Source organism: Brassica napus, chromosome A8, assembly GCF_020379485.1.
Source record: "Brassica napus cultivar Da-Ae chromosome A8, Da-Ae, whole genome shotgun sequence".
Taxonomy (NCBI): domain Eukaryota; kingdom Viridiplantae; phylum Streptophyta; class Magnoliopsida; order Brassicales; family Brassicaceae; genus Brassica; species Brassica napus.
This window is the reverse complement of record NC_063441.1, coordinates 16,300,772-16,316,861: the sequence shown is the minus strand read 5'-3', so window position 1 is coordinate 16,316,861 and position 16,090 is coordinate 16,300,772. Positions and strand designations below refer to the sequence as shown.

The 16,090-nt window shown below is 32.2% G+C and overlaps 3 protein-coding genes across 3 annotated transcripts; 2 read left to right on the top strand and 1 right to left on the bottom strand.

Annotated features, from left to right (window-relative positions):
- The first annotated feature begins 3,146 nt into the window (after positions 1-3,146).
- Positions 3,147-4,315, top strand: LOC106359954 (GATA transcription factor 19). Its single transcript, XM_013799572.3, has 2 exons — positions 3,147-3,694; positions 3,869-4,315. The coding sequence occupies exons 1-2, from the start codon at positions 3,404-3,406 to the stop codon at positions 4,217-4,219; spliced, it is 642 nt and encodes a 213-aa protein (XP_013655026.2). The 5' UTR covers positions 3,147-3,403; the 3' UTR covers positions 4,220-4,315.
- A 2,856-nt stretch (positions 4,316-7,171) lies between these two features.
- On the top strand, positions 7,172-9,136 carry LOC106359955. The gene is made up of 4 exons (XM_013799573.3): positions 7,172-8,242; positions 8,348-8,437; positions 8,625-8,692; positions 8,795-9,136. The coding sequence occupies exons 1-4, from the start codon at positions 7,628-7,630 to the stop codon at positions 8,910-8,912; spliced, it is 891 nt and encodes a 296-aa protein (XP_013655027.2). The 5' UTR covers positions 7,172-7,627; the 3' UTR covers positions 8,913-9,136.
- A 2,251-nt stretch (positions 9,137-11,387) lies between these two features.
- On the bottom strand, positions 11,388-13,362 carry LOC106359957 (embryonic protein DC-8). The gene is made up of 2 exons (XM_013799575.3): positions 13,083-13,362; positions 11,388-12,856 (listed from the first exon to the last, which is right to left on the bottom strand). Exon 2 carries the CDS (start codon positions 12,625-12,627, stop codon positions 11,629-11,631), a length of 999 nt encoding a protein of 332 aa, XP_013655029.2. The 5' UTR covers positions 12,628-12,856; positions 13,083-13,362; the 3' UTR covers positions 11,388-11,628.
- Between the last annotated feature and the right edge of the window lie 2,728 nt (positions 13,363-16,090).

Genomic DNA, 16,090 nt, shown 5'->3' with positions numbered 1-16,090 from the left:
ATGTTATTCTAACAATCAAACTAATTCCTACTAATTATCATAAAATATTCCATATATCACAATTAAAAGATTTTCCACTTCCTACTTTAACTGCACCAAATATTTACTTCCTACCGATGCTCCATATACGAATATTTTTTTCTGACTTAAGAAAACAAGATTATAATTGCTTTATCATAACTATATTATTAAAATTAAGCATTTATAGCTAGATTCATACGTAGATATGTACAATATCATTTTATTAAGATTATACTAAGTTTAAACCAAACCTATGCCAACCACGTATGGATTATCGTATATGTATGCATTGCACGAATGGATTAGAAAAACCATACTAGAACCCTCAGTTTACCAAACTATATTTCTTTAGTTTATACGAGAATTTTGAAATGGATCATTATCACAATTGCATTATTTATTAAGATATTTTAAATTGCATTCTGCATAAAAATCTTGATGATTCTAACAACTATTTAACTAAAATCCTATATTTCATTTTACTAACTACTCTTTCATTGAAAATATCTGTGATTTTATAAAAAAATCTCAGTGATTCTAATAACTTTAATAAATCGTAATTCCTATATCTTTATATTTTCAAGATATACCTCTAAATATTACATACTAATTCCTTTTTGAAATAACTAACTTAATTTGGATTAATAGTGTGTCTCGCTTTTTAATAAATTTAATTTGAATATTAATTATTTATAAATACAGATAAATAACTAAAATAATAGAATAATTTTATGAAAACCATATATAACTATAATAGGATTTTGCGAGTTGTTCCATCAAACTTAAAAATTACTAGGTAACTGCTTTATTTTCATAAACATAAAACTATATTCATTTTAAATAACATAAATTTTGGTATACCATATTATATAAAAAAGTAAAATTTATAATATATTTAAAAATTAAATATAGTTATATCTTATATATTAAAACAGAAGTCATGACTTCTTTTCATGTGTGATTTTTTTAGTTTGGACCATTCCTAAAAAATATCATATTTTACATAAGTTCATTATTATATCTTTTAATATCATTATATTTTTATTTGAAATACAAATGAATATATTTAAAATGTTCTAACAAAATCTTTTTAAAATCTTCTTAGAATCTTTTTAAATTTACTTTCAAAAATTAGTTAGTTTTAATTTAAATTATCATAAAATATAATTCGAAATTAAAATTGAATATAGTTTTGGTTTATAAACGAAAATTTAAATAAAATGAAATTAATTAATTTCACAAATACGTTTACTAATAATTTTTAAGTATTTTGTTAGAAATAACTATTTATTTTTATTTTAATTTTTTCAAATTTGTTTTCTAATAAAATAAAAATCATGATTTTTTGATGAGTGATATTTTTATTTGGACCATCATTTAAATTTTATATTAAATGTATATCACTAATGCTAATATACATAATATTTTTAACTACTTTAATCATAATATCTTTTATATCTTTTAATTTTTTTAAAAAAAAAATTAAAATTATAAGAAATCTCTTGAAAAAGATTATAATAAGATCTTAATTGTCATAAATTGAATATAAATATTTTCAACTAATTTTGTAATTAGTAATGAAATGTTACTAAAAGAATAAAATCATATCCTATTTTATCAAATTTATAATAATATCTATCATTTTAAAATAAAAATGTTATATTGAACAAAATATGATAAAATTATTTTAAATTGATAAGTTAACATATTTTATTTTCATAAATATAAAATATTTATGCTAAAAATATAATATGTTGGTAGAATGGGTTAATATTAGTAAACTATATAATACATGTATAAAAATTTAACTTATCTTAAACTTTTTAATATACAGTAATTTATTATATAAATTAATAAACATTAAAAATTTACTGCAAAAATCTAGCAATTTGAATTACGGATCATGATTATAATAAATTAAATAAAAAATTGTTTTCATATATGTTGTTTCATGCATTAAAAAATTTAGTTTAGTAATCAAACGCAAATTCAATAAGATAAATATATAATAAGCAACATATATATGTGATGATTTTAATTTACAGCATGAAAACTATAAAATTATTATATTTGGCATAATTATACAAACATTTAAATATGTGAGTAATGTTAAAAATATATAATAATTATGTAAAACAAATATCTATATATATAAATGTGAAAATATATACCCGCACGGTTGTGCGGGTGGAAATCTAGTTAGTCTTATCACATAATCAAATGCGTGGTACATCATAACTTTGTGCGGTGAACGTTATCACCATTATATTATAACATAGTATATAAAAAGGAATACAGATGCAAAAATGAGAGTATTACTGGCCGACTTGGTGAAGCAAGCGATGACGTGTGGTAGAAGGGGGCTTGGAGATTCGGGTATGGAGGATCTGTGATCGGAGAGAGACCAGATCCTTAGAAGACCGTGACATCCCCCAGTCACGTGGTCCTCTTTTGACTACAGTCTCTGATCTCTCCCACTTTAACTGCAGATTAAACTTTTGACTACATTCTCTGACCTCTCCTCCCACTTTAACTGCAGATTGAACTGTCATTATTGTTACTTACTTTACCATTTAATTAATTATACACCTCTTTTTTATTCATTATAAGACGGTGGTTTGCTTACAAAAAAAAAGGAGTACACGTTGTTATTTGTTAAACAACATTTCGTCCGTACAAAAGTATTGTTTTAGTGTAATAACTACTTAATTATTTGTTTCTGCTACATGATATAAAAGACTGAAGTATTTCACTGGTAAAACTATGTTGTTTATATTTTTCTAAACAAAATCGCCTAGGAATACATTGTAATAGCATACAAATATTAAAAGTATAAAAATCATAGAAAGCCTTTTTCAAAAAAAAAAAGTATAAAAATTCATTTTAGCTAAGTATGATGAAAAATAATAGTGGAACAACTAAGGTGCTAAACTAATATATTTGTGAATAAATTTATAATAATCAATAAATTATTCGAGTTATTATTGGACCACCAATAAAAATGAAATAGAGTAACTTCAACAAAAGCCTCTTAGAACTGAATCAATGACCAAACACATATTCATTGTAACATCTTTTTAGACAAATTAAAGGAGCAAACACATGTAAATCGAACCCAAAAAAGTAACAATATGGATTCAGTCATACATTACATATGTAAGACCCGGACCAAACTTTGCTCTTTTTGTCGACTTTCCCAAAGCTCTATAAATAGTAAATACTCTCCTGTCTCCACTTCACAATAGCAACGTGTACTCCTTTGTTTTTAGCTGACTCCTCCTACACCGTTTCCTTATAACTACCAAACACATTAAACACAACACAAGACACACACACACGATTTGCTTTTAGGGTTTCCAATATTACTATACTAACTTTAGCGATGGGTTTCTCAATGTTCTTCTCATCCGAAAACGACGTCGTCCATCACTCCACTCCTTATGCTTCTGTTGACTGTACTCTCTCACTTGGAACTCCATCTACTCGTCTCTGCAATGACGACGACCGTAGATTCTCTTCTCACACCTCAAACAGATTAGGCTGGGACTTCTTGCACGGTGCCAAGAAAGGCAGTGGCGGCGGCGGAGATAACAGCTACCTCCTCCCTCGCCGTTGCGCTAACTGCGATGCCACTTCTACTCCTCTTTGGAGAAACGGTCCAAGAGGTCCCAAGGTACATATATATACCCAATATAAGTCATATAATAATACCAAATACTATGTTGTCAAAAAAAAGAAAAACCAAATACTCTATAGTCCAGTTAATTAGGTTTTATATTACACTCATTTTTTACTTAAAACGAAAAATTATTGTTATAAAAAGTAATTATGGTTTTGATTTGTTCAGTCATTATGTAATGCGTGTGGCATCCGATTCAAGAAGGAAGAGAGACGTGCGTCCACAGCCGGGATCTCGACTTCCGGCGGAGGATCAACGGCGGCTGGAGTTTCGACTTCCGATCATCATGGAGGTGCAAATTACTATTACAACAACAATCATTATGCTTCACCGTCACCTTGGATTCACCACCAACAGCATAATACGCAGAGAGTCCCGTATTACTCGCCGGGGAATAACCAATATTCTTTCGTTGACGACGCCAGAGAGGTTAATCATGACGCCACAGCCGACCCGTTCTTGTCTTGGAGGCTTAACGTCGCTGACCGGACCAGCCTTGTCCACGATTTTACGATGTGATGAATATTATCGTTTCATAGATTTTTCCTCTAAAAAAGGTTTTAGCCTTGGATACCATTTAGCATAAAAGACTAAAGTCTTAGCCTTGTCCAAATTCTTTTTTTTTTTTTTTTGGTAAAAATGTAAAGATATTATTACCAAGTTTTTTCGTTTTTGACAGAAAATACAGAAGTTAACAAGAAACAGATAAACGGAAAATAAATCTAAACACAAACTCGATTTAGCTAAAACGGGACGAAAGACACAAACTACCTAAACCGCTATCCCCGAGGCTCGACCATGTCCACAACAACAGCTTGCCGCAAAAGAATGAGCCAAGTTCAACCGAGAGTCGGAACCCGGTAATATTGGCCTCCCCGATGATCCGCTCTTAAAGATAATGGCCCATCCGAGAACAGCTTGCCGAGGCTTAATAGCACAAACCCACAAGAACAGAGAACAAGAGCAGAGGCCTAACACACCCGCAGAAACCAAAACCGAGCTTTTATTAGACCCGAATACGACCTATACATGATGCCGTTCCGAGCAAAAAGGGGCTGCAACCTCCGAACATCCCACACCGAGCCCAACCTGCACACAATTGCCTCGCACACCACCACAAAGAGCTCAAGCAAACCCAAGTGATGCTGGGATGTGAGCGAAGACCGAGCGTTAGGAAGTGGCGGTCAATGACCAGAGAACCACCACACGCTCGTCGTCGCCGAGAACCGACGAACTGAAATTGGAGACGCTAGGGCCGTCACTTGCCTCAACAAGAACGGGATTTGAAACAGGGCACACCAGTACAGAAACCGCAAAGAGGAGGGCCAAAGGTGAGGAAGCAAAGTGAAAGGCCACTCAAGCGGACATAGACGACCGCTCTTTAAACCTCCCATATGACCTACGCGAGCCGGCCACCGAGCTCAGACACCATCCCGCCTGCGTGCTGAAGCTCACGAACTCACCGCCGTGGTAGAGAAACCCACCAGCACACACCACGCTAGGAGGAGGATACTCAGGTTCAAAAACCGACGAGAGACACCCTCCGTAGCCGAGAACCGCCTGGGCTAGAGCAGCGAACCGTCGAAACCCAGGAGAGGACACCGCGACGCTCCTCCTCACGTACAGAAAAAGCAGGACGAGATCTGAAAGAGAAAATCGATCTCCAACCATACCCCAAAAAGCCGACTGCAATCTCCACCCACCGCTCGACTTTCTCGCCATTGTTCCAGAGAAAGCTGAGAGACCACCGGATCAAAACTCCTCTGCAGCGGAGCAAATTCCGGAGCCAAGCCCTAGCCCAGAACAACGCACATATCGAAGGGAGCGAGACAGATGGGATAGCAGCAAAACGAGAGAAAGAAACTAGACGGAGGGGGCCTCCAGTCACCGTACGCGCCGCCACGCGCCGTCGGTGCCGAAGGAGACGAAGCTCAAGTTTATCGTCTTCAAGGGATAAGGTGGAGAGAGAAAAGGAGAGAGAAAAAGAAAAGAAATTGAAAAAGGTGTTTTCACCTCTTTGCCGGGAACCCAAGCAATGTAAATAGTCCCTCCCAGCGCAAATCGAACCCGGGTGGCGGAAGTTACAGCCGCAACCCCTTTACCACCAGAGCTGACTCGTTCTGGTCCTTGTCCAAATTCTTTAAAACTTTATTTACATATATATATATATATTTGAATGTTTTGCTTTCTTTTGGGTCTTTGTGTAAGTTTGTTTAATTTGAATTTATTATGAAGCTACTTGTGTTTACTTTTCATGACTTTGTGAATGTTCTCTCGGGAAGTGAACGAATGATACTTGTACTTTATAATCAACCTTTTCAGGATGTGTATCCTACTACACCAACAAATTTTAAATACACATTAGAAAACATTTTTGTGAAAACAGATATTAAAAATTAACTTAAATAAACGGAGAGAATCTAAGCATGAAATTACAAAAATATATAATAAGATATACTAAAGAATATATTATTAATTTTTACTAAGAAATAAGTTTACCCCTGCTGTAAAAGAGCAGATGATTTCTAAAGATAGTCTCTCGACAAAAAAAAATTAAAACAGAAAAATCGGAGAGAGATTATAGAAAATGTCGCAATAGTTTCTCTGCAAGGAAACTTTGGAATTTTTTATAGAAACTATATCTACACCAGTCCATATTTCCTATTACCCCAATTACATTTACAAAAGTGAAAATTAATTATGTCACTTAATGCTATAAAGATATCAATAAAAATTAGTCTAGAGACTGCGTATGTGAGAGATTGTGCGTTGCTGGTGCTCAAGGTTTTGGATCCGCCCCTCTGCTATGAAGCTCAAAATTATTACATGAATTCGTTTTAATAGAAAATACAACTTGACATGCAATTTAATGCCTATGTTAAAAGGTTATGTAAGAAGAGTACGCAGAGTAGATGGGTGACTTTATGAGATAGCATCGTCGGTACGTAGCAGTTGGAGTATCAATGGGGCCATCTTATTGATCAGTGGCGTGCGAAAGACCGTGAGGGCCCAAGACAAATAATATAGTTTTATCTACGTTTAAATTTTTTTACAAAAATTATTAATAAAATAAAATTATACAAGCTTTTATATTTGTACCAAAAATTTAGAATTTTATAATTATAGAATATAATATATGTATATTGAAAATAAAAATAAGATATTTATAATATAGTAGATATTTATATTTATTTACAACCATGAAAAATAAAACTATATATCTATTTATAAATTTATATTTTTAATTCATAGTATAAATAGATGATATTACCGTTACAAATTCAAGAGTCCTAATTCAATGTACAAACTACCATGTGATATAATAATTAACTAAATTATAAAATTAAATGTAATTAATATAACTAATTAAACTAAATACTAAGGAAAAAAGGGATTCTAAATTTAACAGTTTTGGAGGGGGCCTAAGGCAATTGCCTCATTTTGTATGCCTTAGGCACGACTCTGTTATTGATCATGAAATTTTGGAGGAGAAACGCTTAAGGTAAACGTGACAACTTTTATTCTTAACTAAAATTTGTAATATTTTCCTTCATGTGCTCTGATATCATAAATCATACACAATAAAACTTCACTCAGCATCTAAGTTCTCATATATACATGTATCTGAAATGATTACCGAAAATTTTAAGCATGGGTCACCACAACTATATGAGCACAATAAACACTGAAATTATACCGTTGATTATAATAACGTTCCATAAATATTTACAAATCGATTGCTCCTGCACAACGGTGATGGAGCTACCCATTGTGGCAGTGTGTTGTTTATCAGGCATGGCCATGAGATTGTGATTGCAACTTTCATTAAATGTCTATTGAGAAGAAGAACATATCTCTCTTTATAAAGACATGAAAAATAATGTTTGATCATCTTAAACAGAAAAAAATAAAAGGTTATAGCAAAAAATGGTGAACTTAGCGGTTGCACTAAGATCGTCGATGTGCATTATCGTGAAATCAGCCGGACTTGTTCCACATACCGTAGAAACCGAACCAGGAACAAAGGTTAACTTCTGGTTACCGAAAAACTCCTGCGAAAACTCAGCCGGGAAGCCAGCAAAACCAGCAGTATTACTCATTCACGGTTTCGCCGGCGACGGAGTGATGACGTGGGCGTTTCAAGCTTGTTCGTTATCAAAGAGTTACTCTGTTTACATACCGGACTTACTATTTTTCGGTGGGTCTTACACCGATAAACCGGACCGGTCACCAGAGTTTCAAGCCGAGTGTATGGTTAAGGCTATGAGTATCCTTGGCGTGGATAAGTTTGTCCCGGTCGGATTTAGCTACGGTGGCGTTGTGGCTTTCAAGATTGCGGAGTTGTATGGGAACATGGTTAAGGCTTTGGTGGTGACCGGTGCACCTCCCATTATGACCGATTCGAATGTGAACCGGTTTGGGTTAAGTTCAATGTCGGATGTCTTGTTACCCAAAACGGTTAAAGGACTTGAGTTTCTTCTCTCCGTTTCTTTGCACAAACGCATTTGGCTCCCAAGTTGGCCTCTCAAAGATTACCTTAAGGTGCATCCGTTATATATAATATGGTTTTATATATCCACTCAGACTTGTTAATTATGTAATTTATATATCAAAAACCACAATGTACAAACTTTTGCATCCACACAGACAATGTTCACAAATAGGAAAGAAATGGCTGAACTTTTAGAAGCTCTAATCATCAACAAAGACACTACTACACTCCCCAGTTTCCCTCAGGTAATTTAAAATTATACGGTATAGGAGCTTTTTCTATCTTTTGGTACTTTCGAATGTTGCCATATCTATGATGACCCATTTATGACTAGTAGCACAAAAGATATATACGCTTATGACTATTAATATAATTTATCAAAATCTTATGAAAAAATTACACAGTTCTTATTATATTTAATTTTACTTGTAGAGAATACATCTTTTGTGGGGTGAAAATGATCTATTCTTCAGTGTTGAATTTGCAAAAGATCTGCAACCGTGAGTTTCTATCAATCAATATTTATTTGCTTATAATATTCTCCCGGTTTTGCTTACACAAAATTAACTTTATTCATATCCATGAATAATTTCAAATTGTAGGAAATTGGGTGAAATGACAAGCATGGAGAGTATAAAAAATGGAGGTCACTTGGTGCAACTAGACAGACCATTTGTCTACAACAAACTACTCAACAAATTTCTTGTTTCTGTTCATTAAAACAAAGTTTGTGCTTAATTAAGGCAGAGTCACTCGACGAAGATAATGCTCGGCCTGCTCGAAAAGTGTCTCTTAAATTAATAAGGAGAGACTGAATTCATACTTGCCATTTTTCTAATGATCCTAGTAAAAATCAATTTTCGAAAATCATCGAGGAATGTTCACTGTTGAAAAAATACGCGGTATTCTTACAGTGCAATTTTCAGAAACAGGTGGTGCTTTAGACAATTTCATTGTATATATACTAGGCAAAGAGCCCGTGCGATATCGCACGGGAACTCATTTTATAAAGAATATATTATAATCTATAATTTATAATTTTATATGCCTGATAAAAAAAATTAAATCATATAAATAATTAAATTTAATTTTGATGATTAAAATATGATTTACAAAGTATTCAAATATATATATATATATATATATATTTTATAAACCTTAATGTTCCCTTTAATTTTTTATCAAAACACATATTGCATACAATTATGTCTTCATCATTTTTAAGTTTTTTCATACATTTTTCACATGATATTTATCTTCAACCACTTTTTGAACAAAATGCAATTTTTTTTGCATGATATATAATTTTTTTTCCTATTTAAGACATAATATTAAAATTATTAGTTTATAATTTCAAACAATTATAATTTATATGTTGGTAATTGTTATTTTGTATATTTATCTACCTGCTTTATTTATTGAAAATGAATATCCAGAAAATTGAATATTGTAATAAATATATGTTGATTTACGTTAATATAACCCGTCTCATTTATAATATTTTTTTTAATTTTTGGGAGAGTTCTTATAAAATACCAACACTTATTATATAAACTAACACATTACTTAAATAAAACCAATATTTTTAAAGCAATCTCACTTTGAGATTAAAAGACACCTTGTTTAGATGAAAACTTGCAACTTTGACATTATTTTTTCACCATTTTATTATTAGTAGATTAGTGAAAATTTGATTTGAAAAATGCATGAGAGAGACTATTTATAGATTTTTTTAAAGCCTATTTGAATAGTCACAACCCTTCAATATGAATAGTCGCATTCTTCTAATACTCACAACTTCTCACTTTTTAAAAGATACTAGTGAATAGTCACAACTTTTAGACTATTTTTAGAAGGACACAACCTTACAACATATAACTTTTAGAAAAGACACAACTCTCTACACATATTTTTCAAAAGACACAACCTTTCAACATAATTGAAGTTCACAACCTTAAGAATTAATTGGAAAAGACACAACCTTACAATATAGAACTTTTAGAAAAGATACAACCCTTTACACTACTTTTTCAAAAGACACAACCTTTCAACATAAGTGGATTCACAACCTTAGAAATTAATTGGAAAAGACACAACCTTCCAACATAGAACTTTTAGAAAAGACACAACCCTTTACACTTCTTTTTCAAAAGACACAACCTTTCAACATAAGTGGACTCACAACCTTTAAAATTAATTGGGATTGCTATTATTAGTAGAAAAACAATCCCACTTTGAGATGTAAAGACACCTTATTTAGATGAAAAGTTGCAATTTTGACATTATTTTTTTCACCATTTTATTATTAGTAGATTAGTGAAAATTTGATTTGAAAAATGCATGGGCGAGACTATTTATAGATTTTTTAAAGCCTATTTGAATAGTCACAACCCTTCAATATGAATAGTTGCATTCTTCTAATACTCACAACTTCTCACTTTTTAAAAGATACTAGTGAATAGTCACAACTTTTAGACTATTTTTAGAAGGACACAACCTTACAACATATAACTTTTAGAAAAGACACAACTCTCTACACATATTTTTCAAAAGACACAACCTTTCAACATAATTGAAGTTCACAACCTTAGAAATTAATTGGAAAAGACACAACCTTACAACATAGAACTTTTAGAAAAGACACAACCCTTTACACTACTTTTTCAAAAGACACAACCTTTCAACATAAGTGGATTCACAACCTTAGAAATTAATTGGAAAAGATACAACCTTCCAACATAGAACTTTTAAAAAAGACACAACCCTTTACACTTCTTTTTCAAAAGACACAACCTTTCAACATAAGTGGACTCACAACCTTTGGAATTAATTGGGATTACACATATTTTTCAAAAGACACAACCTTTCAACATAATTGAAGTTCACAACCTTAGGAATTAATTGGAAAAGACACAACCTTACAACATAGAACTTTTAGAAAAGACACAACCCTTTACACTACTTTTTCAAAAAACACAACCTTTCAACATAAGTGGATTCACAACCTTAAAAATTAATTGGAAAAGATACAACCTTCCAACATAGAACTTTTAGAAAAGACACAACCCTTTACACTTCTTTTTCAAAAGACACAACCTTTCAACATAAGTGGACTCACAACCTTTAGAATTAATTGGGATTGCTATTATTAGTAGATTAGATATGAACATTATTAACCCTACGTCTCCTAACATATTAATCCATATAAATGTAGTATTCTATAGCTTTTCAACTTCTTAGTTATTACAAGTTTATTAGGGTCAAAGACGTTGTCGTACATAGTTATATATGTAACTTAAATGTGTGACACATCCATAAGTACATATAAACTTCCGTCAGAATGCATTTTCAACTAAAACAAAGCAGTTCCATGTAGATTTCACGAGAAAGATCTGAAGTCTCATCCAACCCCTAGACGTGTGTAATTTCTCTGGTTCTAAAGCTCAACACTATGGTCCCTTAAATATGCACCATACTCTCCAGTAGCCTCAGAAGCCTTCTCCTTTGCACTCTCATAAGCTTCTTTTGCCTTCTCCGACGTTGAATCCTTTGCTGCACCATACCTTTCCCCAACTTTATACATTGCCTCCTCCAATTTCCCGGCAGCTTCATTTCCTAATCCGTACGCGTCTGTTGCTTTGTCTTTACCATAGTCCATCGCTTGCCCCCCAGTTTCTCTAACGTCACGAGCTTTTTCAAATGAAACGTCTTTAGCATTTTTGGACCCTTCTTTTGCTCTTTTGTATGTTCCATAACCTATTTCTTTAGCTTCATCGCTCTTATCCGTAGCCATTCTAATCACATCATCTGCTTTGTCATACACAGTGTCCTTGGCTTGGCCAGCCTTGTCGAAGGCCATATCTTTGGCTTGACCAGCCTTGTCATAGGCCATATCTTTGGCTTGACCAGCCTTGTCTTTGGCTTGACCGGCATTGTTGTAGGCCATGTCCTTGGCTTGACCGGCCTTTTCCTTTGCTTGAGCCGCCTTGTCGTAGACCATGTCCTTGGCTTGACCGGCCTTTTCCTCTGCTTGAGCCGCCTTCTTGTTGACCATGTCCTTGGCTTGACCGGCCTTGTCGTAGACCATATCCTTGGCTGATCCTGTTTTATCCGAGACCATATCCTTGGCTTGATCGGCCTTGTGGTAGGCTGATCCTGCTTTGTCGTAGGCCATGTCCTTGGCTTGGCCGGCCTTGTCGTAGGCTGATCCTGCGGTATCATAAACCATGTCTTTAGCTTGGCCAGCCTTGTCGTATGCTGTGTCTTTGGCTTGACCGGCCTTGTCGTAGGCTGATCCTGCGGTATCATAAATCATGTCCTTAGCTTGGCTAGCCTTGTCGTATGCTAGGTCTTTGGCTTGACCTGCCTTGTCATAGGCTGATCCAGTCTTGTCAGAAGCCATGTCCTTGGCTCTACCAGCTTTGTCATAGACCATATCCTTGGCTTGACCCGCTTTGTCATAGACCACATCCTTTGCATCAGTGGCCTTCTCATAAGCATAACCCTTTGCATTTTGAGCACTGTCGTAAGCAGAGCCGGCCTTATCAGATACAAAGTCCTTGGCGTATCCTGCATTGTCATAGGCAGAACCGGCATTGTCATAGGCGTAGTTCTTTGCAGATTCAGCCGCTTATTTTGCTTCCTCTTTCTTGCTTCCCAATCCTCTGAACAGAGAAAAAGAGTCACTGGATCAATAGTATATGATTGTATAACATTATCTAATTATTTAATGTATAAATTCCCGTCTTAATTCCAAAAAAAGAAAAAATCATGCATGCTTTTACATGTATTTTCAAATCTGTATAAACCTTTTTCGATTAATCACTGCAGATTATAATCTCACTCAAATAAACACAAGAATAACAAAAAGGTATAATCGAATAGACTTACGTTGAGATTTTATCAGAAACCCAACCAGTCCAAGATGCGGTTTTGTCATTGGCATCACGAGTTGCCTTGGCCGCCATTTTTGTGACGGTTCCAGCAGCGTTTTTAGAATGCTCTGATTCATTTCTGACAATATCCTCTGCTGCTTCCCATCCATGGCATTCGTTCTGCCACGCCAGAATCACCATCAACATAAACACCATCATCATTAACGATCTCTTCTCCATTATTATTGCCATTTTTGTAATCAAGATTTGTTGTTTTAGTTTTCTACTGGTTTGCTTCTGATTCCAAACTCCATGGAAGTTTATACTAGGGAGAGATTATTCTTTTCTTTCACTAGACAGGCGGTTACTATTAGACACGTGGTTATAGCATGTTTACGTGGCGACTGAAGATGCGGTTATGCTAGAACCTAATGTGTCGTGTATTTCCACATGTTGACTTGTAGTTAGGGCTTGCCACGTTGGTGTGGTGTCTCCCGACTCGGAGCAGAGTCATGATTCGTAGTTTCAACTTTTCTTTCGAATTCCAAATTTTAGCTCAAAAAAACTTTCTTCTGAACCCCAAAAAATTATAAATTATATTTTAATATCTTATCATTTTTAAGAAAAATGTAATTTCCGTACTATATATAATTTAAACTAATCAAAAAAATTATTGATCTTTTATCAATTTTTTTATAACTTTTACACCAAAAATATATAATATGAAGGTTGAGCCAATGGTCGGTGTTATGAAAATATAATATGAAGGTTGAACCAATGGTCGGTGTCAATCTCACAAACTAAAAATATTTATTGTTGTTTTTAATCGTTCATTATAAACACTTCTAATAACAAAAATATTTAAATTTATTTTACCAAAAATAGGTTTAAAAAAAAATAGACTTAGGCTTTGACTGGCGACATAAAATACCATTTATTAAATTTAAGTTTGGGGTATAACTCAAAAATATTACCATTCGTGTATTATTTTTAGTTAATGTTTGGGTTACAATATATTGTATATACGTTACATTTTGAGTTAACCCTTGAAAAAATTGATAATCAAAATATTAACTCAACATCAAACAAAATGCCATGTATTAGAAGTTGAATTAGTTTTTTTTTTTGGTTTTATGTCAGTTATCATACGGTTACTTTTTAAACTTTAACAATTTTTTTAATGCATTCATAGTTGTCTCAGGTGAACATTTATTTTATACAGATATTTACTAGTTAGTCCATTTATAAACTACTAGTTCCATTTAAACTATCTAAGATTATTTCTAAAATTTTAATTGCTATATCTATTTGCTAACTTAAGGTTTTTACATACATTAATTCATATGTAAAAATATATGTAAATTTTGGTAGAATATTAACAAAATTATATTACTGTATTTCCTTAATATTGGTTTAATTTAATTTACTTAATTTAATATGTTTTAAATTTAATCAATTTTATAATAAATTTAATTATCATTGTTATTTTTTTGTTAACATGTTAAGCTTATTGTTAATTTTTATTATTGATATTCGTATTATATATATATATATATATACTACTTATACATCAAAAACGTTACCAATCAATAATTACAAAATCTGTAATTTACTGCGAATTCATTAAATAAATCTGAAGTTTCTACTGCGAGTTACATCGAATTATAATTTTTATTGTAAATCAACACTAAGTTAACGTGTCACCTATCGGAGCCTTAGTTTGTATTCCGTCCCAAAATTTACTATGATTAAAACTTTTCAAAATTTACTCCCATTAGATTTTGATTGATGACATGTGTTATAGTTGATTAAGTTTGAGTTAGGACTTTAAATCAAAATGTTACCAATCATTAATTGATTATATATTTTTGAGTTGAGGTTTGAATTATGATGTATTATACTTGAGTTACAGTTTTGAGTTATCCTTTTAGATAAATTAATAACTCAAATCTTCGCCCAACATCAAACAAAATTTAATGTATTAAAAGTTTTGATTTTGTGTTAGTTATCCCACTTCAGTTTAGGATTTTTAACAATTTGTTTTTTAATACACCTAATGTTTGTCTCACGTTTAGCTTTTTTTTTTCAATTCATATTTTTTTATTAAAAAATTATATACCTATTTACTTATTACTCAAAAATGTTTATAAATTATTATTTCTATTTGAATTAAACAAAATTGTTCATATAGTTGTAATTGCTAATTCAAATGGTAAATAAACCAAAATTATTTCATATTGGTATTTTTTGTTAGAATATACACAAAGTATATTTCCTTAATTTTAATTCAATAATTTCACATAATATATTTAATTTTTGTAATCTATTTTATTTAATTTATAGTAAATATAATTATTATTGTATTCAAAACTTTTAAACATAACATATATTATATATACATCAAAAATATTACCAGTCAATAATTTTAAAAATATAGTAATTCATATTTTTATAGCAAATTTATTGCATAAATTTACATTTCTACCACATAACTTTTACTACAAATTACTTCAAATTATAACTTTTATTATAATATAACTTTAGTTCAACATGTCACCAACCGAATTATAACTTTATTTCGAAATATTTATAAGCTATCGGTGCATAAAACGAGTGGTTTAGTGCTTGGAATAGGTTTTATTGCTTGTTAGTTGGATTCTCGTTGGGAATATTGCATTATACCATGCTATCGGTATTAACACCGGCTGGTCCCAAATCTAAAATGAATAATTCTAATTCTCCCTTATGGTTCATATGGGTCGTAATTTTGCGCACTTAGGTAGAATATACAAGGCATGTACTCTAAAATATTACAGAATAAGCCCTATACCTCTCTTTTTGGTTTTTTTTTTTGTTTTCGTATACCTCATTTTCATATAATGTATATATGTGTATTACTAAGTTACAAATATATATATATATATATATATGTGTGTGTATTACTACATTTTTGGCACAAACGAATAATACTCGAGACGGATCAAATTGACAAAAGGTGGACCTCTCATCTTGACTTTTACTTTT